The sequence below is a fragment of the Pituophis catenifer genome, unplaced genomic scaffold, assembly GCF_029215685.1.
Source record: "Pituophis catenifer annectens isolate HBS135680 unplaced genomic scaffold, rPitCat1.0.hap2 SCAF_3, whole genome shotgun sequence".
Taxonomy (NCBI): Eukaryota; Metazoa; Chordata; class Lepidosauria; order Squamata; family Colubridae; genus Pituophis; species Pituophis catenifer.
The window spans coordinates 92,584,347-92,609,557 of NW_027256883.1; the positions used below are offsets into that span (position 1 = coordinate 92,584,347).

Sequence of the window (25,211 nt, forward strand, 5' to 3'; positions counted from 1 at the left end):
ACAGTGAGGACAATTAACCAGTGGAACAGATTGCCTTCAGAATTTGTGGGTGCTCCATCACTGGAGATCTATGAAGATCCTCAGTCATCCAGGTCATGGTGTCCCAAAGATACTTTTTTCAGCAGGCAACTGGACTTCCTTGTTTTTCTTTGAATTCCGCACCATCCGGTCAGAGCTGAAGAAGCTTCTTGGATGAGAAGCAAAACATCTTCAAAGAAAAAACAAGAAAGTCCAGTTGCCTGCTGAAAAAAGTATTTTTTTTTATCCCTGGAGGAAGCAGTATACCTGGACCCGTACCAGTACCAGTCAGGTTTCAGGCCCGGGTACAGCACGGAGATGGCATTGGTCATGCTGGTTGACGATCTTTGGAGGGCTCGGGACAGGGGGCATTCCTCTGTCCTGGTCCTGTTAGATCTCTCAGTGGCTTTTGATACCATTGACCATGGTATCCTACAGCGACGCCTCAAGGGGTTAGGGGTGGGAGGCACTGTTTTACGGTGGTTCTCATCCTACCTCATGGGTTGTTCACAAGAGGTGTTGGCGGGGGAGCAGAGGTCGGCCCCGAGGCCCCTTACGTGTGGGGTACCCCAAGGGTCGGTCCTCTCTCCCCTTTTGTTCAACATCTATATGAAGCCACTGAGGGAGATCATCCGTGGTTTTGGAGTGGGGTATCATCAGTATGCTGATGATACCCAACTTTTTCTATCCACCCCGAATCAGCCCAGCGATGCCCTTGACGTGATGTCCCGGTGCCTGGAAGCGGTGCGGCTCTGGATGGGGAGGAACAGACTTTGGCTCAACCCTGCCAAGACAGAGTGGCTGTGGGTACCGGCATCTCAGTTCCATGGGGATGCTCCACCGCTGGTTATAGGGGGTGAGGTGTTGCCCCCTATTGACAGGGCATGCAATTTAGGCGTCTTCTTGGATTCATGGTTGTCTCTGGAAGACCATGTTACGACCGTGACCAGGGGGGCATTTGCCCAGATTCATCTGGTGCACCAGTTGCGCCCCTACCTGGACCGAGATGCCCTACGCACGGTCACTCATGCGCTGGTCACCTCCCGGATTGACTACTGCAATGCTCTCTACATGGGGCTGCCCCTGAAGACCACTCGGAGGCTTCAGCTGGTGCAGAATGCGGCCGCACAGGTAGTGATGGGAGTGTCCCGATGCTCTCATGTTACACCCCTCCTGAGTGACCTGCATTGGTTACCAGTTGCCCTCCATGTGAGATTCAAGGTGCTGGTGATTACCTATAAAGCCCTACATGGCTTAGGACCGGGGTATTTGGCGGACCTTCTGTGGCCAGTAACAGCTCCCCATCGCCCGGTGAGTTCCCACAGAGAGGGCCTACTCGGGGTGCCGTCGGCCAGTGTCAGCTGGCCACCCCTAAGGGGCGGGCCTTCTCTGTGGGTGCACCTACCCTCTGGAATCAGCTCCCTCTGGAGCTCCGGATGGCCCCCGACCTTCGCTCTTTCCACCGCGAACTAAAAACGTGGCTATTTCGCCTGGCCAGCCTGGACTGATGGGGGTTTTTAAAATGGATTTTAATTGATTTTAGGGATTTTATGTGTAACTTTTAACCCAGAGTTTTTGTTTTATTTTTTTGTTTTATTGTTGTGAGCCGCCCTGAGTCCTCTTGGAGAAAGGGCGGCATATAAATCTAAACAAACAAACAAACAAATAAATAAATCTTTGGTTCATCATTGGAGGTTTTTAAGACAGTCACTTGTCTAAAATGGTACAGGGTCTTCTGCTTGAGCAGGGGGTTGGACTAGAAGATCTCCAAGGTCCCTTCCAGCTCTATTCTTTGTCTTCTCATCTTTTGTGGGAAATGGATGCTATATAGTCAGCATTAACACCCTTTATAATAATATCGCTAATGGGTTAACAGAAGGGAAGAATTTCCCTGCCTAATTCAAAATCTTCCCATCTTCCATCTTTTATTCTGAAAAATCTAACACAAGTGCAGAAAAAGGCATGACAACCTTGCAGGCCATTTCTCCAACAAACAGCTGTGTGCAATTTAAAGGACCACTGGAATTGGGCTCCCAGAGTCTGTAGGTAATAATTTCAGGGACTTAGCCTTCCCCAAATACGGTCTTCCAGATGTGTTAGAATCTAGCTAGGAATTTGGGATCTCGTATTTCGACATATCTAAGGTCGTCAGATTGAAAAAAGGAATGCTTTTTGCTCTTTTGTTAAAGCGTATTGGGACGTCCTGAGCACGTTTCAAAGTTTACCTAACTTTTCGTTATGAAAGAAAGAACCGAGTTTTAAAGAACTTGCGATTGCATTCTTTTCTAATACTTTCCGATCATTCTGGCAAAAAAAAAAAAAAAAAAAGTCAGACGCTTTGACCACCGAACGCTGTAAATGTTGCTTTACAGACGCTTTCGCCTCCAAAAGGAAGGAATAAAAATCGCATCCTCAGAGTTTCGTTTCCCAGGAATCGGGCGGCCGCTCTCGTAGCGCTCCTAGAAGTGTTTTTCTCTTTAATCAGGGAGGATTGAAGAGAGCTGTCCTCGCGAAAGACTGCCACCGCGCAGGCGCAGCGTTGATTTTAAGAAGGGGGGCCGCCGGGTGGGGGTGTTGCACGGGGTCCTGTTCGTTGGCGTCGCCCGCCTCTTTCTCCAGCCTAAGCGCCCCGCCTCAGATGCCGTTGCCGCCCTTCCCCCTCCTCCTCTTCTTCTTCCAGGCGCGTGTCTGACGGGCCGTCGGAACCGGCTGCGAGGCAGGGCCGGATGGATGGATCCCCGGGTTGCCTGGATCCAGCCCGAGCAGAAAGGCCCCGCCAATGCGCTCTGGATGCAGATCTGGGAGACCTCGCAGGGCCGAACCGGCGGCGGCTCTTCGACGTCCTCGCCGTCTTCGCCTGCCTTCCCGCCGACGGCCGCCACCCGCTATTCCTTCTGTCGGTTTAGCCCGGCGGCGGCGGCGCCTCCACCGCCCCGCTCGGAGGCCTCCGTTGCTGCTGGCGGACCTCTGTCGTCTCCTCAGCTGATCTCCAAGCCGGCTTCCCTGCGCCTTCTCCCTGCCCAGAGCGCGGAAAGACGAGCGCCGCGCCTGCTGCTCCTCCAGAAGGCCCCGTCGGCGTCCCTCTCCTCCTCCTGCTCTTCCTCCGAGTCTGGCGCTGACAGCCCCGGCGGTGGTTCTTCCTTGTCGCCGTCCTGCGTCCGGCCCGGACTTGGGGGGCCGCCTGCGGCCTCTGGCAAAATCTTGGCAGGCGCCGCTGAAGCGAATTCAGTGAAGCAAGAAGAGCTGGAGGAGGGAGGAGGGCAGGCCCCGCGGGCCTCCGGCGTGGCCGTTACCGCCCCCTCCTCTCCCCATCCCCATTACTACCATCATCACCACCACCACCTCCACCACCACCAGTACCACCCGGGCCGCAGGAAACGAGAGAACAAGGCCAGCACGTATGGGATGAACTATCTGCTCTCGGGCGGCTGTGTCGGCACCGTCCGCAGAGGGACCGGCCCAGCTGGCGAAAGTGGCCCCTGCTCTCCAGCCCAAGCCGGTTGCGCCCTCGCTCTAGGCACGCCTTGGAAAAGTAGGCAATACAGCTCAGGTATACAAGGGTGAGTATCGGGTTTTTCCAACCCGCGCACAGTTAGTGTACGTTGTCGTTTTGCCATTTCACTTTCCCTATAGAGCTACCCTGATTTTCCGAATTGAGGCAACAGAGTCGGATATAGTCAAGGAAATAGGGGAATGGACTTTCTTCAGCGAAATCCTAGTTAAGAAGGCTCAGTTTGCATTGGAATAATGGGGTTGTGATGGAGAGAAAGCTAGTTTGTCTCTCTGGGTTGTTCTATAGATAGTATTTAAATGTTGCTGTTTGTCCTGTGGGGAAATGTTAGTTCTAGAAAGATTGGGGAAATACTTTTGGAGCCATAATTTGAGTAGTCGATGAAGCCTGGAAGTGATTGGCTCCATCCACTATACTTCTCAATACAAGATTCTGTTCAGAATGCATATGAAATTTTTATAAGCATACAAGGTAAGGTAGTCTTTGACTTACAACTGTAATGGAGTCTGCCCGTCGCTGTCATAACTTAACATAATTTAAGGTATCTCGTGACTGACATTTTTTTGTAGCAGTTGTTAAGGGAACCCATTTTTTTCTACCTTACATTTTGGCCAAAAATTGGATGTGAACTTTGATTTTTGGCAAATATGTGAATTGTAATTGTGTGACACTAAGACGCTGAAAATGCAAACTGGTTGATGAACTGTGGCCATGTGACTATGGGAAAGGGAGTGGTCATTAAAACTTGGAAATTGGGAGAGTTCATCACAACTTTGATCCAAAGCTAAGAACCCCCTGTACTTAAAATGATGTCTAAAATAGTTGTTGCTTTTTAAGTAAAAAATAAATGAGGTGTTAATACCTTGCTTCTTCTGAAACATAGTCAGGAATAATGTTTTACATGTAGTTTTAAATGTAATTAAAAGTGTAAGTGTATTTTAAGTGTAATTCCTGAGATACTTTTTGAATACCTAACTAGCCATAGGGGTTTTGAAAATTCTAATTTGTATTAGAAAGTTCAGTATGGGTAAAAAGTAAAATATACAATGCCTTCACAGGAGTGTGATCCAAAGCAAACTTCTACTATACTTTGGGTGACATAAAAGTTTAAGTTATTATGATTGGTCATACTGTCAACCAGATAGTTAGACTAGATTTGATATTTGAGTCCTTACCAAGAGCCTGGGATGTGCAGATGTTATTGTTTGATGGTGTAAAAAGTATTATCCAGGATGTAAGCTATTCCAGATAAAGCTGCCTTTGCAATTTGACTGATGGTGTTTTTGTCAATGCCGATCATGTTCAAGTGGTGCTCCAGTTGATTTCTGATTGCATCCAAGGGCCTCTATTACTATTGCTATTATTAATAACAAAATATAAATAGCATGCTAGGTCTGTAAGTGTAACCACAAAAAAACCATATTTATTGGTTATTTAACAAATTCATATGATAGCACAGCTTAGATTCTGTGTGACATCAATTTAAAATCTTTTAATTCAGGAAAGAAAGAAAAAATTGAGGCCCAATTAAAATTCCAGTTGTAAGTGGGATCTTCTATTACCCTGTCCCCAATATGCAAGGAAAGCAAGTTTTTAATCTTTCCCAAAGCCAACAAGATTAGGACTAAATATATGCTGGAGGAAGGAGGAGGATAGATGCTGTACTGGAAAAGGCATACCTCTTACGTGCTATCAGGTGTCATTGTTTCAGTGAAGGAACCTGAAGTGAGCCCTTCCTGTGAGAGAACATGTGGGACAATAGAAGACAATCCAAGAAAGGTGGTCCTGCAATAACCGAATTCCCCTGTTACATAGGGCATTATGTGTGATTATCGGTAACTTTCACTGGACTCAGAAGTCTAGTGGCAGCTAGAGCAGTTCATGAAGTAGTTAAGTGGATGTACTGAGGTGTGGCCACAAGTACCTGTGCTGCTTTATTGTGGAATAATTGTAGCTTCTGGATATTTACAAGGGTAGCTCCATGTTCAGTGAATTGCACTAATTTGGCAGCAATAAAGCATGACTGATCATAAACAGAACTTGCCAAATCAGGAATGTACAATTGGTACACAAAAAATAAATGTATGAAAGCTCTCTGGGCCACAGCTGTCATCTGCTCAAGCAAGAACTACGGGTATGAATTCAGAAGAGTCCCCAAATCACATGCAGTTTTAAGTGGGGAGGTATAAATCCCCACTTATGATTCCCCCAATAGGGAAATATCTCCATTAGAATTAGGGGCTCCAACCACTTGGTCTTTTACTAGGGTTGAGCTGAAGCCTGTTCTCCATTCAGTTGTCTATAACATCCAGGCATTGGGCCAAAACCTTGACAAACACTTGGTCAGCTAAGAGCAGAGTTACACAATTGAGTATCAATATAATGATGAGATTACACTCCCATGCTAATGGATTGCTTCCACCATAGGTTTGTGTAAAAATGGGAGAAAATGGAGCCACGAGGTTCCATAAACAGGAGACTTGCTTTATGTCTAGACCAGTGATGGCTAACCCTTTTGCCATCGCGTGCCAAAAGCGGAGGGAGCGCAGTAGGGTCACACGCATGCGTGCCCACATCCATAATTCTATGTGCCCCAATCCCCCGTGCTTCCCCCGTTTTTGGCATGCGATGGCCCGGTGGGCCCGTTTTTCGCTCTCCTCAGGCTCCAGAGCCTTTCTAGGAGCCTGGGGAGGGCAAAAACGGCCTTCCCCACCCCCCCAGAGGCCCTCCGGAGGCCGGAAACGGTGTGTTTCCTGACTTCTAGTGGGCCCAGAAAGCCCGTAAATCAGCTGGCCAACGCACGCATGCATACCGGAGCTGAGCTCGCGTGCCCACCGATACGGCTCCACATGCCACCTGTGGCACCCGTGCCATAGGTTCGCCATCACGGGTCTAGATTGTTTTACTCCAACCTGCTGATGTTTCATAGGCTTTTGACAAGGATGACTGGATTCCCCTTGGACTACGTTGATTTGATTCTTTTTCATTCTGTATGTTTTTTAATCCTCCTTGCCATCTTTTGTTTCTTGCTGTATTTTTTTCTTGTTTTTGATACTTTTTCTTATGAGCTGTCCAGAGTTGTTGGGAGTTGGCAGGCATGCACATTTAATAAATAGTTTAGATCAATCCTAGAAGGAAGAGTACAGGTAGTCCTTGGTTAACAATGGAAATTGGAAACAGGAATTCCGTTGCTAAACAATTTGGCTGTAAAGTGCAACATCATATGACTTTTCCACTTTTGTTATGCACATTCTGCATTATTATTAAGTGTGATTTTACAAATCCATTTGTAATCTCCTAATGGCTTCCCCATTGATATTGCTTGTCAGAAGCTGGCAGTGAAAGTCATAGATGGCAATCATGTGACTTTGGGACATTGCGACTGGCTCACACAATTGTGAGCCAGTTGCCAAGCAACCAAATTGTGGTCATGTGACTCTGGGGAAGCTGCACTAGTCACAACTTCAAGGAACAGATATAAGTCTCCTCATTCAGTGCCATCATAACTTTGAATAATTAATTGTTAATGAACAACTACATATAATATAACATTTGATAAGGATACTGCATTCAATGATGCTTTGAACAAATTCATAATAAATTACTTTCTTATACTTCTTAATTTCAGTGCAACAGCATGTTTCTCTCTTGAATTAATTTTAATATGTTTAAAACATATTTGCCATGATTTCCAGTCATCCATTTTAACAGAATTTATTCTTATTCTAAAGTAATAAGAATACTACCAGTTCTACTGTCATTATCTGTAAAGTAACTTATATTATTTAATTCTGTTTCAAGTATAACATCCATTCTTTCCCCCCAGAAAAAGTTTTGTCACAATCTGTACAGACTGAGAGTGCTTGTGACTTTTCTACAACAAACAACTTTGAAATATAAAATAAGAATGGTGATGTTTTCATAATGCTTATCTCTTCCCCTTTTTGTTTCAGTTGAACTGAATGCTCTTTATTTTACTAGAATCTACTGTTGTTAGATCTTCAGTGTCTCTTCTACCATATGCAAGGAAAAATATGCTTTTGTAGAAAATTTTGTGGGCTTCTTATATTTAATAGTATTAAATATTTTAATTTTTAAAAGAATAATATGTTGTAATATAGCAATAAAATAAACATGCAATAATATTGGAAAAGTGTCTTGAAAAAACAAATAAGTCAGATAACAGACAACAAATAAAATAGTAGAAGAACATCTGAGAAAATACTAACCTTAAATTGCTCATTTAACTTTCTGGAATTATTAACTTTCTGTACATTACTTTTAATATATAGTTTCAGGACTGTTTCTTTTTGTTATCAAGTATTTCTTGACTCTTATGGCATTGTTAGCATAATTGTGCTTGCAATGTTTATAAATAAATCTTTCCTTCTTGGCTTCACTGTAATGATGGGTCATTAATTAATTTTTAATGGTTAGGTATTATTTGGCACTTTCAAAGTTATTTATTTCAAATGAAGGCAAATATACGTATCCTAGGATAATGTTGCAGGATCCAGTCTGGGTTGGTCATCAGGACCAGAGGTTTAGTCTTCTGAGCTTTATTGGACTCATGCTGAACAGAATGTGTGCTTTGGGCTATTCTATGTGTGGTATTTATATGGTGCCTGGTTGTGTGTGGCCTTTTAGTTGTTGATGGTTTTTTAAAAACATCACAGCCTGTATATTCAGTTTAAATACTCTACTATGAAATTATTTATTATATATGTGTAAAAAAAAAACTAATTAAAATAAAGGAAAGATTACTATTACAGTAAGACAGAATCAACACCCTATACAATATGAAAATGTTAAAACTAAACAATGTTTCAAAAAGTTACAATTCTAAACAGGACCATAATAGCAATCAAAGTCTATTAAAAGAGACAGTGTCTTTAAGTACAGCCACAAGCATTGGTAATTAAATCTTTAGTTAAGTCATTATCTAATATAACTAGGATAGGAAAGGAATTCCATAATCGGAGCACCTGTATCAAGAACATCTCTCAAGCTTAAGTCAAATTTATATAATTCTCTCTCCTGAAACAGCCAAGAGAACGGTACATTAACAATACACAGTAAACAGTGTTTCTTAAAAACAATTGAAGGCTCCTTGATGTTCTCTGAGCTTTGCTTGTTTTCTAGCAGATGTTTCATTACACCCAAACTAAGTAACATCATCAGTGCTAGTAAGGAATGGGGTTTGCTGTCAGTTTATATTCTAGTGTCTTGCTCTGTCAGTGTTAAAAACAATTTAATATAAACTAGAAGCAATAAAATACTCTAATATTACACAACACTGTAAACTTTTGAGAGTTCAACAGCTACCTATCAGGCCAGTTAAAACTAATTAAGGCTGTAATTAGTTTTGAACCTAGACAATACTTTCCTAAGAATGTTCTGAATATGCACAGCCATTATCCCCTAAAACATCATCCTAAGAAGATGATAAATCAGTTGCTATGGTAAACAAATGTGATGAGTTTAAGTAATTAAGTTTAAATTAAATATTCACAGAATAGGAGTGTCATAACATTTTTGCAAGTATATATATATATATATATATATATCACTGCATTCATAACTCTGGTAAATAAATATGTTGGTAGCACCAATCATATTCCTCATGCTTGTGCAAATTGATGCATTTGAAAGTAAATGCACAAAGCAAATTACAACATTCTGTGAATCCTCTTTGGACATATAATCCAAATCTAAATGTGATATCCCCAGTTTATATTTAATTTCCTGAAATAGCTGTCTCATCTTTTATCCAAGGCCTAGATTCTTATTGATTTCCAATGCAAATCACTGTTGAGTATTAACAGTCCAATTTACAAGTAAAATATATTGCTAAACAAAATGCTACCTTTCCAAACTATATTCTTGGTGTATCATACTGAGATATTTAGTTGAAGAAAGGTCAGTAGTGTTTGTAAGATTGTGATAAGATGGGCAGTCAATAAATTTTACAAATAATAAATAAAACTTAATGCCAACTTCTATCTAATATTTGTTTATCATAATTTAGCAGTGTGTTTATATTCTATTCAGTTTGTATGTTTTACTATCTACATTTTGGCCTTTTAAAAAGTTTTTATATAAAAGGTATAACCATCACACTTTTTTCATAAATGCTTTACTTGATAGATATTACATTTTATATTCTGGCTTTTTGATATGCTTAAAAACTGGCTATGAGGAATAGGACAGTACTCTGGAAGAAGTTGATTAGAACACTGAGTGAGAATTTTTTTTTGATCTTTTTACTTTTTTAAATAATATACATCCATATTGTATGTGGACAGTGTTGATTCTTGGCATCATTCATATTAATCCAAATTACAATAACAATATTAGTAATCTTTATCACATTTATCAAACTTAGGTGATCCTCATAATATTATTTAAACAGCAGAAAAGAAAATGCCTAACGTCTATAAACCTGTAATCTCTCTATTGTTTTTGTTTATTCTATTAAAATATATGTTCTAATATTTCCCCTAATTTTATTTCTGCCTCTATCAGCTTACAACAAGCTCCCTTAATGTTTAAAAGGCAATTCTTTCTATCCATCATCTCTTCTCCTCTTTAGTGTTTCAATTTTTATCCATTTTTTTTACTCGCTTCCCACACTCCTCATCTTTATCTTTATCTCTGTTTCTTGTTCAGTCTTAAGTATTTCTCTCAGTACAAACTTATGCTGGCAATTCTTCCAAATGCCTGCCCATGTCTCAGTATCCTTATCGAAGATGTCTTCCTGTATATCCAATTGTTGATTTATCTGTTGATTCTATCTTCCTTTATCGGCTGGTTTGTCAAACCTATTTTTTGCTCTAGTCCTTGATATATTTGTTGGTACTGCCATCATCTGTTCTTTCTGCTCCTTTTGCTTGCCATTTGTCTGGTCTTCCTCATCATCGAGCTTTTGCTTCATTTGCTGGTTTTTCTGATCCATGTTTTTTCCCTGTTTGTAGTCAATTTGCTGGTTTAAGTAGTCCATTTCATCCAATCTTACTATTGTTTCCACCAATTCCTGAGCAGTTTGGGCTTTATTTGTAGTTCTTTGCAGAATATTTTCCATTTTCTCGTCTATACCATCCTTTGATATTTTTATGCTTTGGAACAACAAAGTCATCTCATTAAAAAGTCCTCTCATTTCCACAGCTGTTCCTTCAACTCCAGTCATGATAGCAATATAAGTACATTAAACAGTAAAAGTCTCAATCTATTTCAAGAAAAGTTCAAAATTATAAGTTTCCAATCATTTGTAAATGGCACATTCCTCTCAGATTTCCATGGTGCCTTTTTTCCAGCAGATGTTAATTTCAGTCAAAAGCCATTTATTTCCAAGCAAAATCATTTATTTAGATGGGCCAATTCCAACATTTACTCCATATTCTAATAATCCAAATTTCCAAATTCTTTGAATCTTCTCTATGATTTTGGTCTTTTATTCCAGTTTCCCAGTTTTTTTTAAATAAAGTGTCTCTTGTTTCCATCTCTGGTAAATGTAAGACAATAAACAGATAAAGGACACAGTTTTCCAATGGATGTATGATATTCCTTTCCTCCTCTGTAAATTTCCAGGAATCTAGGAGTCACTTTTCCTTTCATCAGTAGATGGCACTCTCAACTAACTTTTCATCATAGATCTCAGAATTGCTTATTTTCGCAGCTTAAACAATTATCCTTTTGGACTCTCTTATTACAGATTTTTTATTTTCCTTGGGGTCAATTTTTAAGTAGAAGAAGAATCATCTCACCCAGAAACAATCATTGTTCATTCTGTTTGCTCCTGCACTTTCTTAGGTGCTTCAGCTGTCCCCAACTTCATGGCAGCCATGTTGACTACCACTGCTCCTCATCTTCGGATGCGGGGAATTTTCCAAGTCGGGGAGGAGAGATGCGGCTCTCCTCAACCTGCAAGGTGCCCCCCTTTACTTCACCACCCCTCCAAGGTGGCTATGGCTCTTTTTGGAGCCCTCCGATTGGGAGAACTCGGAGCGGGGCTGCAGAGCTCATGGTCCTCATCTCTGACACCACCAGAAGCACAGCCAGAAGTCCTGAGTGAGAATTTTCTTGCTTGCCGAAGATGGACTTCTCAGAATCATTAACCTCCACCTAGCTAGAAAAGCAAGGCTAATATCTTCCTATTTCATGGTGGAAGCCCCCTGCTTGATGTAGAGATATATAAATGGGTAAACAGATCTAAGAGAAGCTTAATGATGCCAGTACAAGTAGTCCTCAACTTACAACAGTTCATTTAGTGACTATTGGAAGTTACAATGGCACTGAAAAAAGTGACTTATGACAGTTTTTCATAAAACTGTTGCAATATCCCTATGGTCATGTGGTCAATATTCAGATATTTGGTAGTTGTCTCATATTTATTATGATTGCAGTGTCCCGCAGTCATGTGATCACCTTTTGAAACCTTCTGACAGGTAAAATCAGTAGAGAAGCCAGATTTACTTAACAACTGGCATTACTTATTTATTTATTTTATCATATTTGTATACCGCCCTACTCCCGAAGGACTCAGGGCGGTGAACAGCCAAAATAAAATACATTACTAACTTAACAACTGCAATGATTCACTTAACAACTGGCAAGAAAGGTTGTAAAATGGAGCAAAATTCATTTAACAACTGTCTCTCTTAGCAGCACAAATTTTGGACTCAATTTTGGTCCTAAGTCAAGATCTACCTGTATGGACTTTGGAATTTATTGGGAATAAGCTTCATTTGGGCCCTAGCTACTGTGCACCGCTTAAGAGACAAGGGAAAGCCCAAATTAGTTTTTGTATTTAGCATAAATGCTTAGGCACTAGAAAGTAGGGATATTTTGGTTAGGCACCAGCTACTTGCGCAAGCTTAAGGTCTATTACTCTTTTCCAAGAAGAGAATTTGAAGTTGCTCTAAACCAGGGGTGTCAAACTCAATTTCATTGAGGGCCGCATTGGGATTGTGTTTGACCTTGGAGGGCCAGGGGTGGGGAGTGGCCGGGGGGTGGCCATGGTGGGCATTTGACACAGGCTCAAGATGCATTTTTCCCCTTCTCTTCTTTCTTTCCACAGTTCTTTACTATAACCATTTTCTTATCTCTTCTACCAGATATTACTGGCAAACATTTATTACTTATTCTTCATATGCCACTAAACTTTTTATTTCTAAATTTACACTCTATTGTTTAATAGTAAATTGCTTTTCCAGGCAGAAAAATATTTATACTATTATATTTTTATTATTCAACTAATAATAAAAATACAATAGCATAAATAACATGATAATACAAGATCTAACAGCAGAGGTAAATTTCCAGGATAGTAAATAGAAATGACTGTCAATTATAGATTGTTGATTGTAGCTTAAATGGACCTACAATATGTAAAATCTGGCATTAAACTGTAGTATTAATGTAGCATGTTGTTTGTTTTCTATCCAGATCAGGCACTTACTTGAGGCCACATAATTGTAATCCTATCCAGTCCAGTCCTCCTGCAGCACACTGCTAGCCAAAAAATGGGCTGTGCGAGGCCCTGTTTGGCCCATTTTTGAGCAGCAAAGTGCTGCTGGAGGCCAGGGAGGCCAAAAATGGACCGTGTGGGATCCTTGCGGGGCCTGTTTTCAGCCAGCAGAGTGCTGCAGGAGGCCGAAAATGGGCCATGTGGGGGGGCTGCATGTACACACCCCATGGCCCGTTTTGGCTGGCAGAAGCACCGTGGGCTGGTACTTTGATATTTCCAGGCCGGCCCTGCAGGCCAGGTTTAAGCACCCCACAGGCCAGATCTAGCCTGTGGGCCTTGAGTTTGACACCCTTGCTCTAAGCAATGATGGAAAACCTCTTAGTTTTGTTCATAAAGAGCCATCTATTTCCATTTCCAGAAGCTTAATAAGTCCCATTCATCCTCATCACCTTATTCATGGGAAGACAGGTAAGTAGAAGAAGAAGATTACAATTTCATGTTCAAATTGCAGCCTCAGAAGCCTGAGCAGTATAGAAGATCACTTATTCCTGAGACCCATTCCTAGGTTCAGGATACTGTTCTTCCTGCATTCTACATTTCCACATTAGAAACTGTTTTGACATTAATTTTTTTTTTGTCCAATGATGCTTAATAAATTAGGTACTTAGCTTCAAGGAAGGTTAAAATAATAGCTTGTGTCTCGGGAGGTTCCTAAAGGGCAACAGAGAGTAACCAAGGGGGAATAGGTAGAATCAGTTAAGATAAAAGCTTCATTAATAGCAAAAACTTCAGATGACTATAGAATGGTCATCTGAAGTTTTAGCATCAAAATCCTGAAGGCAGTACTGATTTTGAAAAGTGCTTATAGTCCCCAGTGAGTAGAAATTCCACTAGGAATCCTCTTGGAAAATAAGTGTAGCAATTTCAATTATCATCTGAATCTCAGCCTATGTTTATGTGTTCTCCCAGAAGACCTGGTAGAAAGGACACCAGTAAATGAACAAGGAAAGCAAGGGAAGAGAACATAGGTAGCCCAGGGTTGAACAGGGGAGTCATTGATGCTTTGAACTTGGTTTGCTTGTATATAAATAGTAGTCATCATCATCAATGCAAATGACTGTGGGTTTTGTCCACACTCACACAGACAATATTATTTACTTGTCTAGCTGGGTAATGAAATATTTGCAAGCATATAGCTCAGAGAGCATCAAAGATTCCACAGCAAAATTCAGAACAGATCTCTTTTTGGATGGCCTACCATTGGCATTAGAAGTGTTCGCACAGTAAACTTATGGCTTAGAAATTGCTTGGTAGATAACCAATTGAAAGCTAACATAGGAAGAAGCTACTCAAAGAGGCAGTCACATAGGAAGAATTCTTACGTATAGCTCTAAGGAGGAAAGCAATTAGAAGTCCATCATGTTTTCAAATTATAAAGATCAAAGTTTCTACCTTCTTTTGGATAGGAAGCCAACAAGGAAATACATACTTTAGCTTCCAGACTCAACAAAGCACTATTTGCTAAAAATGGCAAAGACCAAGGAAAATACTCTTCAGGATGATATTATTACTCCTAAGGGATCACTCAACTGCAGAAATTCTGGCCTATTGTCAGACCAGATGAGTGCTGATACCCAGGCAGAATATGCAGTAGAGTTCATACAAATGAATATCACACATACCAGAGCCAAAGGCAAGGGATCTGAGAAAGATGGGCAGTTAAGTGTGAAAAATAAAATAAAATAAAAGTCTCCAAGAACATCTCATGACAAATTACATATCTCAGATGTCTTCATCATGTTTTTTTCCCACACTGCTAAAAACAATTGATACTGGAAAGCTTATCCTAAACTTTGGGTCTTAGAATAATCTTATTAGGCACTGAAACTTTAGGATGATGAAGATACTGATATGAAAAGTAGAAGCCTAGATTTGTAGATTTGTTAGAGGCTTATATAAAGGTCCCAATCAGAATCTCCCACTAGTGGTTTCATAGGTTTTATACAAGAGCGTTTTGTTTCAGTTCAGAATACAGACAGTTCTCAATTTATGACCCCAATTGAGATCTGAATTTCCATTGCTAAGCAAAGAAGTTAAGTGAGTCATTCCTAATTTTACAGCCTTTTTTGCCATGGTTATTAAACAAATTTATGCAGTTGTTGAGTGAACCATGCAGTCATTAAGCAAATCTGGCTTCTACCATTGACTTTTGCTTGTCAGACTTTCCACATCTGGGAAGGTCTAAAATGACAATCATATCACTCTGATGCTGCAGCTATCATAAATATATGCTGGTTGTAAGTTGAAGATTACCTGTGCTCATTTTCAAGCTGGCACGATCCCCCCAATATATTCATCAAAGCAATGGCAGTTCTTACGCAGCATTTAAGAACACAGAGGTCCATCTTTATATCTTTATCTTTATATGTTGAATGCATTTTGAAGCCAGGAAAGAAAGACTAGTATGCAGAATGTTAGCACATCTGAAGCTGGCAAGGTTACAGAGCAAGATCACTGTAGTGATTCCCTCTCTCATTTCAGAATCAGATTACCAGATGAACCCAGTTGCATATAACATTGCCAAGCAAGGTAATCCGATCCCTGCATTAGTAGGCTAGAGTAGTCCCAGGAAATTTGGCAGTGGGAATGCCACTCCAAACTGATCAGGAACCAGATGACCAAATATGCCAATCTTAGGTGATGGGGAGGCGGGCAAACTTCCAAGGTAGGCCAAGACTCATAGTGGATAATGATCCCATTATGAGTCAACAATGATTGTCAACAAACTAGAGCGGAGGAAAATGTGTCTGACATCTGCAGAATTTTTCAAGAATATGGAGATATATTGACTTGTTCATGACAGTAGACAATAGGCATGTGAACTGCTTCTTTCCTCAATTTCAATACAACAGAACTGAGGGAATCAATGCCCTAATGGTACCATGGTTGACAGGACAACTCATACTTTATACAGCACTTCCCAAAGCACCAATTGAAATTAAGCTGTTTGGGGACTAGGAAATTCTAGTTAAATCATTCTAGACCAGGAGGCCATGTTTTTTTTTTCTTTTAAAGGAGACCAGACAGGAAACTGTAGTAATTCCTGAAATGTTTAGACATCCTATCTCAACTTCTGATGTTACAGTGAGACTCAAAGTAACAACAGTTATGCTAAAAATTAATAAAGCAAGCCCGAAACCTTCAAGTTCAACAATGGAGACCAACGAAGGGCCATATTCTTTTAGATGGTTTGGTATATGTTTGAATTATGAGACAAAAGTTAGAAATCTTTGGTACTGATAAAAGAGATCCCTGAATTATTGCACTTTCTAGAGAGAGAACTGAAGAAAGGGCTAGCAACAATCAGGCTGCAGATGCAGGCAGTTGCTTTAGATCTAGTTGTCTGGTACCAACAAACAGCACCTTCCTCAGACAACCTTCATGTGAATTGCTTAGGCATGAATGTGTCTCATACTCAGTCATCTTCAATGATCTACCATTTACTATACTGGACTCATTATTAGTACAGTACTCAAATCTTAATTTTCCCTTCAAACCCATTAGACAAAATTCCACTAACTTTCTTAAGTCTGTTCTTTAGTATGCGTAATCTCACCTTGGAGAGGTAAGAGATGGAATGCTTTCAGCTGGTGGGAGGTTCCATGAGGACAAGTCTTCCGGTCTTTATCCCTGCTTAATACCTCAAATGAAATTCCTAATTTCATTAAACACAAGAGATTATGTTTTCCAGCTTCTTGATTCAAGGGAGATGAGTTTAGGCTCTGAGGATCTAACAAACAATGTACTGTGGGGACATGAAAGACTGAAAATGTCTCTATTGCAAAAAAGATATCAGTAGTGGTTAAAGTTTCCTCTCCACAATTAACAGAGTGGGTGAGAAAATGTCCTGTCCTGGTGTTTACAGCTAATAAGATATTGCTTCTTCCTGTGGCACAGCTTCCCAAAGAGCAATTATGTTAAGAGACTTAATGCAAATTAAGAACAAGAACAATTAATAGAAATTAGGTTGTCATCTATTTTATGTCAGCAATTTTAAAATAGATGATTCATTTCAGATCCCGATTTTAAGTGCATTGATCACAAAGAATGAACTGTTCCACCTTGGAAATACTGTTGTATATCCCTTTTTCTATTTGTTCAATTTTTGATGAACAAGGACAATAGTTAAACTTACTGTGAAGTATCTTACTGTTCACCGAAAGATGCAGATATTTAGGAGGTGAAGTAGATTAAGAGATTGTCCCAGCAGCAATATATGCATTAATTTACTATGCTCATTGTTTTATGTTGTTCCCATGTATTTTATCATTTACAAGTAGAATACGTAGAACATAGAAATACAGAGTTGGAACGGTTCTTGGAGGTCTTCTAGTCCATCCTCCTGCTCAAGCAGGAGACCCTATATCATTTCAGACAAGTGGCTGTCAAGTCTCTTCTTAAAAGCCTTCAGTGATGGGGCACCACCAACTTCTGAAGGCAAGGCATTCCACTGGTTAATTGTTCTTGCCATTAGGAAATTTCTCCTTAGTTCTAGGTTGCTTCTCTCTATCCATTGTTTCTTGTCTTGCATTCTAGTGCTTTGTGGTAGCCCCTCAGATATTGGAATACTGCTATCATGTCTCCTGTAGTCCTTTTCACCAGACTAGACATACTGAATTCCTGCAAGTGTTCTTCATAAGTTTTAGCCTCCACCCCCTAATCATCCTTGTTGCTTTTCGTGATAAAGGAAGAATTAAACCTACTCATTTGAAATCAGTACATTTAACTGAAGGATGGGATTTCCTCCATGGAACAGGAAGAAAACTTAAGCCCCATCTCCTAGTTGTATGAGTTGTATGGGTATGTTGGATCCATTTTCTTGTGATCAGAAATGTACTTCCTAATAAGTCTAACTACTCTTGCACACTTTTAACATTTTACAGGTCCCATGCATAAATTTACTTTTTATATAGCTTAATTTATATGTGTGTTTATCAAGAAATATAAGGAAAATGAAAGTATTCTCTATACTATATAACATTAGGTAGACACAGATACTATTCTGTGCTTGACTATAGGAGCTTACTGGGTGACTTTTTACCAGTCATTCTCTTTCAGCCCAACCTATCTCACATATGGTTATTGTAATGAAAACAATGGAAGGAAAGACCAGTATATTCACTGCATTATGCTCCTGAAGAAAAAGATGGGATATAAATCTAAATAATTATTTAGTAATAGTAATAATGACTATGATGATAAAGATTGATGGATGATTAACATGGACAGATAATTTTCTGTTTTATCTGCATACATATGTGAAGTGATCTCAAATATGCTAGAGATGATGGCTTGTGTGAGGCAAAGTATGGAAATTTTAGGCTTGATTTTGATTTAATATGTCTACTATAAAAACAGGTTTGATTCTTATTCTTTATAAACCTTTTATTGTTTAACTTCTACAAAATGTTTGGAGATGGAATCCTAGAATATTTATGCAACTGAAATTGAAATATTCTACTTGCAAATCCAAATTTGCATCCATAGTCACCAATAGATTAGTTCATGTTCATTTGGTTCTCTTTCTGTTGCTATTGATATTTTTTATTCTTCCCATAGGCTCCATGAAGAAATAATTGACTTTTATGACTTTATGTCCCCATGTCCTGAAGAAGCGGTTATGAGACGAGAAGTTGTGAAAAGAATAGAAACTGTCATCAAAGATCTTTGGCCTACAGCTGATGTAAGTTTACCTCAAGTTGATGCTCTGTAGACAATTTTAACTTTGACCACACACATATTTTAATTTTAGAAATTTTTAGCAATTAAATTCAGTATTGATGTTTTTCTTTTCCAGGTTCAGATATTTGGAAGTTTTAGTACAGGACTTTATCTGCCAACAAGGTGAGTCCGGAAATGTTTCACTTGTATTGTTGGCTCTAATGTTATGTAATAGTAACAAAAAAGTTACATGGCACCATAATGTATATTACCACTCCAGCAGTGGTGAAATGTAAATTTTGTTACTACAGGTTCTGTGGGCGTGGCTTGGTGGTGGTGGTGGGTAATATGACTGAGTGGGCGTGGCCAACTTTTTTAAAAAAAACTTTTAAAACCATTTTTCTAAAATCTCTTCGGCTGCTTTTAAAGCCTCTGACGATCCCAGCTGACTTGCCTGATTGGCAGAGGCTTTTTCTTTTTTTTTTTTTTTTAATTTGATTTATATGCCGCCCTTCTCCGGAGACTCAGGGCGGCTTACAATGCGTTAAGCAATAGCCTTCATTCTTTTGTATATTTTATACAAAGTCAGCTTATTGCCCCCACAAACTGGGTCCTCATTTCACCTACCTTAGAAAGGATGGAAGGCTGAGTCAACCTTGAGCCTTGGATAGATTCGAACCAGCAGAAATTGCAGGCAGCTGTGTTAATAACAGGGTGCACTAAACCCCTGTACTATCAAGGCTCTTTTTTTAAGTCTCTGACAATCCTAGCTGACTTGCCTGATCGGCAGAGGTTTTGTTTTTACTTTTAAAAGCATTTTTTCTACAACCTCTTCGGCCGAAGAGGTTGTAGAAAAAATGCTTTTAAAAATAAAAAAAAAGCCTCTGATGATTGTGCGGCTCAGCTGGGCAATGGGGGGGGCAGGGATTTTTGCTATCGGTTCTCTGAACCACCCACCTCCATCGCTACTGGATCAGGCAATCCGGTCCAAACCAGGAGCATTTCACCCCTGCACTCCAGCCTCACTGGAGTGGTAATATACATTACCACTTATCAAGAAGTCAATACAGGAAAAAGAGGGATATTGAGCACAGTTAAAAAAAAAATCAGAGATAGAAGGAATAACACAATGCTTGCATTTTCATTAACTTAGATTTCTGTGCAGTAAGGTACATAAATTGTATTTTAGTATCTCTTTAAAATTGACACAATTGAAAAGACATCTGTTTTAATTTTAACTATGTATTGATTCTTCAGGTTTAGCTACAAACCTGAAAAATTGTTATATCAACAACATTAGAATACTGTATCTCTAGGGATGCTAGCATTTCTAATTTATCATCTTTTGTACAATAGTGTGAACATATAAAACATTAATATTCTCCCTTCTACAACTTTCAGGTACAAAAAAACTATGAATAATCAACTCGGATATGAAAGAACTTCTAAACCAAGTTTTAAAAACCCAGAAATATCAGTATTAGCGGTCATGGAAGTTTTTTTAGGCTGAGGCTCTGTGGCATTTAAACTTCTTTATTATCCTTCCCCAACTTTGTGCCTTCCAAATGTATTGGAGTAGGATTTCTGACAACCCAATTAACTGGGAAATGATGAAATTGTAGTCCAATATAACTTGGGACTAGAGAAAGGCTGCTGTATATTACACTATTAAAATTTTGATTTGGAATGAATAACATATTATCATTAAATTAAATAATATTAAATTGACAAGGTAGTGTAAATGGACTGTACAAACAAGTAGAGGTACTTTTCAACATGCATGAGAGTGAACAAAGATCTGTCTTCCAATTATTAAAGCATTTGAATTATTGATCAGCCTGCAGATACAGTTAAAACAGTTTTGAAGCCGCTTGGAAGCTTTACAAAAGATATGGATGTTTTGACAATTCAGCGATATATTTATTTTGTGTGTATGTTTCAAACTCTCTTTCAAATTGTGTTATTTGCCTATTCTTCAAATTAGTGTTATAGAATACCTAAGTTTCTAATAAACTTCAGCTATGTTTTTATATCTACAGTGATATTGATTTAGTGGTTTTTGGAAAATGGGACAGCCCACCTCTCCAGCAGCTAGAACAAGCCCTAAGGAAACACAATGTGGCCGAGCCGCATTCGATTAAAGTACTTGACAAAGCTACAGTAAGTAATTTAAAACAAGTTACCCTGAACATTTCCTTATTGAGGGAAAGTTACATTGTCAGATGTGTTTATATTTTATAGATAGCTCTCAATTTATGACCATTCAGTGCTGTAGTATGGGATTGTGCCAGGAGTCCCAAGGCTGCCCCATCTCCTGAGGCATCCCAGGTTCTGCTTAATAACCTGCATGTTTGATCAACAACTGAAACAGGGAGAATAGGAATTGTAGCCATTAAGTCAGACAATCATGAGTGCGCCTTGCTTAATAACTGCCACGACTTATGATAGTAATAGGCAAGCAAGCTCCATTATGATTGTATGTCGAGAACTACCTGTACTTTGGGTTCATTGTTTGCTTATTTATATTATGTTTTTGTGAGTTTCCCCAACTGCAAGTTAGTAACAGGTATATTGTTTGTGAAAATGTTCTTCCCAATTCCTGTCAGTTTTCCTGCCTTCCTCATTTGTTGGCATTAGCTCTAAACTAACTCATATTGTTTGTTTTCAAACCATTTCAACATCTTGCATGACAAAGAATGACTAGAAAGTTCTATTTTTGTTAATATATTGATTACTTAAATCAGTCTAATAATTTTATTTAAATCAATAAACCTTGCATTATGAGATTCTTAATACTTACTGAACAATCATGTATGTGTTGTGATAAATTTTCAGTTTGAAATACATTTCACATACTATTGTTCTTAGGTTTTTGTCCTTTTAAACCTGAATTAAAGTCACTGACAGATGATGTGACCAGCCTTGCTGGTGCTGACATTTGAAAATTTCTCTTGGCATGTTAAACTAAGCTGTCTTTAGCTTGTGAGTCATAACTTGTTTTGCATAGGTAGAAACTTTATTAAAATATCTAGTTTGTGTCACCTTCTCTTTTAAAATATTTATATGGCTTCAATTCTTCCTTTATTGCTATGTCATTTTCTTCCCAAGTAAACTGACATTTCCCTTTTGCTTTAAATTTCCAATATTATCAGTAATGTTCAGAGCCTCAGTATGCAATCTGAATTCTAAGTAAACAGATACACATGCTGTTTTTAGACTAGCACATTGCTGTAAATGAGATAGAGTTTAACAACCTAAACTTAAATGCACTTGGAAATGTTTGCCATTGATGTGAATAGATCCTTGAACATTCCATGCCTAAGATACCAAATCTCTGGTTTTATTTTAAGAAACCTTTTTAGATCTGCTGTTGTAAGCAGGTAGTTCTCTATTCCTGTTAGTACACTGGAGACTAAGACCAATAAGATATTAAAGAAAAATGGGAATTTCAGTATGGGAATGTGATAAATCCTCAGTGTATTTGTCTCCTCTTTCTGTCCCAGTATTAGAATCAAAATACATTTTGCAACTCACCCAACTATATCCCAACTTTCTAATTCAGAACATAGTATTCAAGATGAGTTGGTAATCAATTTAGCAGAGAGTTAACAATCTAACATTAATCTTTTAAAGTGCCAATGGCTCTTCCACATTGAAGAAATGGCAAGAAGGGTTAAATGAATAGTTGCCATTGGCAGTAACAGATCTTGTAATATGTATAGAATGTTGTTAAGTAATGGAGGTTGTACAGTTTAATGGGACCTGCCATATTAGTATCACAATAGACATTTAAGTGGCAAGAAGATCTCTTGGCATCTACAACACTAATATGAGAGAATGAAGGAATACTAACACATTGAGTATTTATCGAATTTGTATACCATCAACATCTTTCAGACTCATGGTAGCTCAAACACAAGATTCAAAATAACAATACATTCATGGTACAAAATTTATAATACATAACCTTAATAATAAAAAGCAACAATAATAAATGAAATTTTATAAAAAAGAGTTTTATAGCATTTATTATAAAACATAAAAATAACAATTGTTCCCTAAATGCCCATCTTATACTTAAGTAGTGACTTAAAAGGTTGAAATAGATGTATGTTTATATTAGCTGTGTGCTAACAAATATTAAATGTGCTGTCTAGATGAACTGGATATTTTAAATGATTTGAAATATTGATTACTCTCTGCAAATGTCATATGAATGGTTGATTTGACAACTTTTGCAGGTACCAATAATTAAACTTACAGACCAGGCTACAGAGGTGAAAGTTGATATTAGTTTTAATGTAGAAACTGGTGTGAAGGCAGCTCGACTTATCAAAGACTACATGAAGGTAAAGTAAGCAGAACAAAAAAACAAATATATCTTTATATATCTACTGCTTTTAGAACTGAAATTTGAAAAAAGCAAAGTGGATTGTGGGCTTATGTTAAATGCCGTCTGGAATATCAAACAGCAGATATTGATAGATTATATACTTCATGATCCTCTTAGAAAATATATTCAAAAACTCTGAAATACTTCCTCACATCGGCTCATAATCTTTCAAGAATTTTTAGCTATATATTTAAAAGAAAAATGTTTAGATCAGATACGAAATGTACTAATAAATATTGTGTAGGTTTTGTAGATTCCTTTGCTTTCTGTCAGGCCTATTGCATCATATTCCAGGCTGCCAAAATAATACACATGATCAGTCCTCTAAAAAGTAGATTTTTTCCAAGGTCTATACATCTTTGGTAAGGTATAAACATAATGACAAAAATAACAAAATTTATGGTAAAGTTCTCTTTGGATTGTTTGTATGAAATCTCTGAAATTGTGTCTACAAGAGCTTGTGCTTCTTGTTGATCTTTTGGATGATCATGCTCTGAAACAAACCAGATTGGAAAGCAAAGCAAATTCATATATTTTCTAGGACTGCAAATTGTGCAAAAACTGAGCTTCATACAAAAGTGTTTCTACTTATTTATAATCTTCTAGAATCCAGATAAATTCTTGTGACTTTGCTCAGACTTGGTCTCTTAGTGAGCAAGCCTAGTGATAGATTAGAGACTAGTGATATAAATGGAAGGATGTGTTTTACACTTAACAGGATATTTTGCTGTAACATTAAATCTAGGTCTACATGCAAGATCCTGTGTTGTCAATATATTTATTAGATGTTGTAACTCTTTTTGCTCCTGCCATTTGAAACTAATACAAATAATCCTTACCTAGTGATCATAACTGGAACTGGCAACTCTGTTGCTAAGCTGTAGAGTGGCTAAGCGGAAAATCATGTGACTGAAAGATTTACAGATTTACTTCCCCTTCAGTCATTAAATAAAGCACCATAGTTGTTAAGCAAGTTCTGCCTTCTTTATTGCTTCTGCTTGTCGCAAACCAGTTGTGAAGCAGGTGAATGGTGATCCTGTGACTCTGGGATATCGCAATGCTTGTAAATGTGAATCTGTTGCAAAGCACACAAATGGCAACTACGTGACTGTGGGATACTGCGACAGTTGTAAATGCAAGGATTGGTTTCAGAGGTTTTTTTTTTATTGCTGTCATAACTTTGAACAGTCTCTAAACGAAGCAGTTGGTAAACTGCTACCTGTAAACCTAAGAACTCTGTATGCAAAGAAATTGAATTATTATTATATATTTGTGTATTAATGAACAATAAATTATTTGCTTAGTTCTTACAAAAATAGTTATTTGGTCATAAATTACTTTGCAAGTCACACCTATTTAACTGTAGTTTGTGTTAGATTTTTTTTTTCTGCTTGGGTTTTAAGAAGTGATCTTAGTTCATACGTTTGAAAGCAAGCTCCTCATGATAGAATAAACAATTACATTTTCTGTGTCTACACAGATTGTACATGCATGAGTGTTTGTTTACCATTAGGTAATTAGTATTTAGTAATCTAGTAAGATTAAGAACATGCCCATACATTATATTCACAAGGTTCCCTTGATTTTTATCTTGTGCTTATTCATTTTTTAATGTACCATATAAGCTATGTGTCACGTTCGAAGCAATTGCATTGTTGTTTTCCTATTTATTAAATTTTAATGAGTGAAACTGTTGCCTATTTTTATAAGGAATAAACATGTAGATAATAAACATTTGCTATTTCATTTTCCTACCTGTTATTGTTGTATATGGGATATTTTGTTGTGAGAGGCTTTGTATTCATTCATAAGCAAAAATATTTCTTTTTAGAACTGACTGTTTTTTTCATTTGCAGAAATACTCATTGCTGCCTTACTTGATTTTAGTATTAAAGCAATTCCTTCTTCAGAGAGATTTGAATGAGGTTTTTACTGGTGGAATTAGCTCCTACAGCTTAATTTTAATGGCAATTAGCTTCTTACAGGTATGTCCTTTTTCATAAGTGTCATAAATTGCCTAAATTTTCACTTAAATGTTTTTTATATTATTGTTATATAAATTATATATTTTATACAGGTAAATGAACCTAAGTCATTAAATT

General features: G+C 38.3%; 1 protein-coding gene across 2 annotated transcripts in view; it reads left to right on the forward strand.

The window, feature by feature from the left end:
• Nucleotides 1-2,673: 2,673 nt before the first annotated feature.
• TENT4A (terminal nucleotidyltransferase 4A) overlaps nucleotides 2,674-25,211 on the forward strand; it is a 35,736-nt gene continuing 13,198 nt past the window's right edge. Inside the window, exons 1-6 of one of the 2 annotated variants that reach the window (XM_070940790.1) lie at nucleotides 2,674-3,578; nucleotides 18,615-18,738; nucleotides 18,853-18,899; nucleotides 20,756-20,876; nucleotides 22,958-23,065; nucleotides 24,966-25,094. In XM_070940790.1, the coding sequence (XP_070796891.1) occupies nucleotides 2,749-3,578; nucleotides 18,615-18,738; nucleotides 18,853-18,899; nucleotides 20,756-20,876; nucleotides 22,958-23,065; nucleotides 24,966-25,094 (1,359 nt within the window). In that variant the 5' untranslated portion in view covers nucleotides 2,674-2,748. The remainder of the gene's footprint in view (nucleotides 3,579-18,614; nucleotides 18,739-18,852; nucleotides 18,900-20,755; nucleotides 20,877-22,957; nucleotides 23,066-24,965; nucleotides 25,095-25,211) is intronic. The other variant, XM_070940791.1, reaches the window with a different exon arrangement.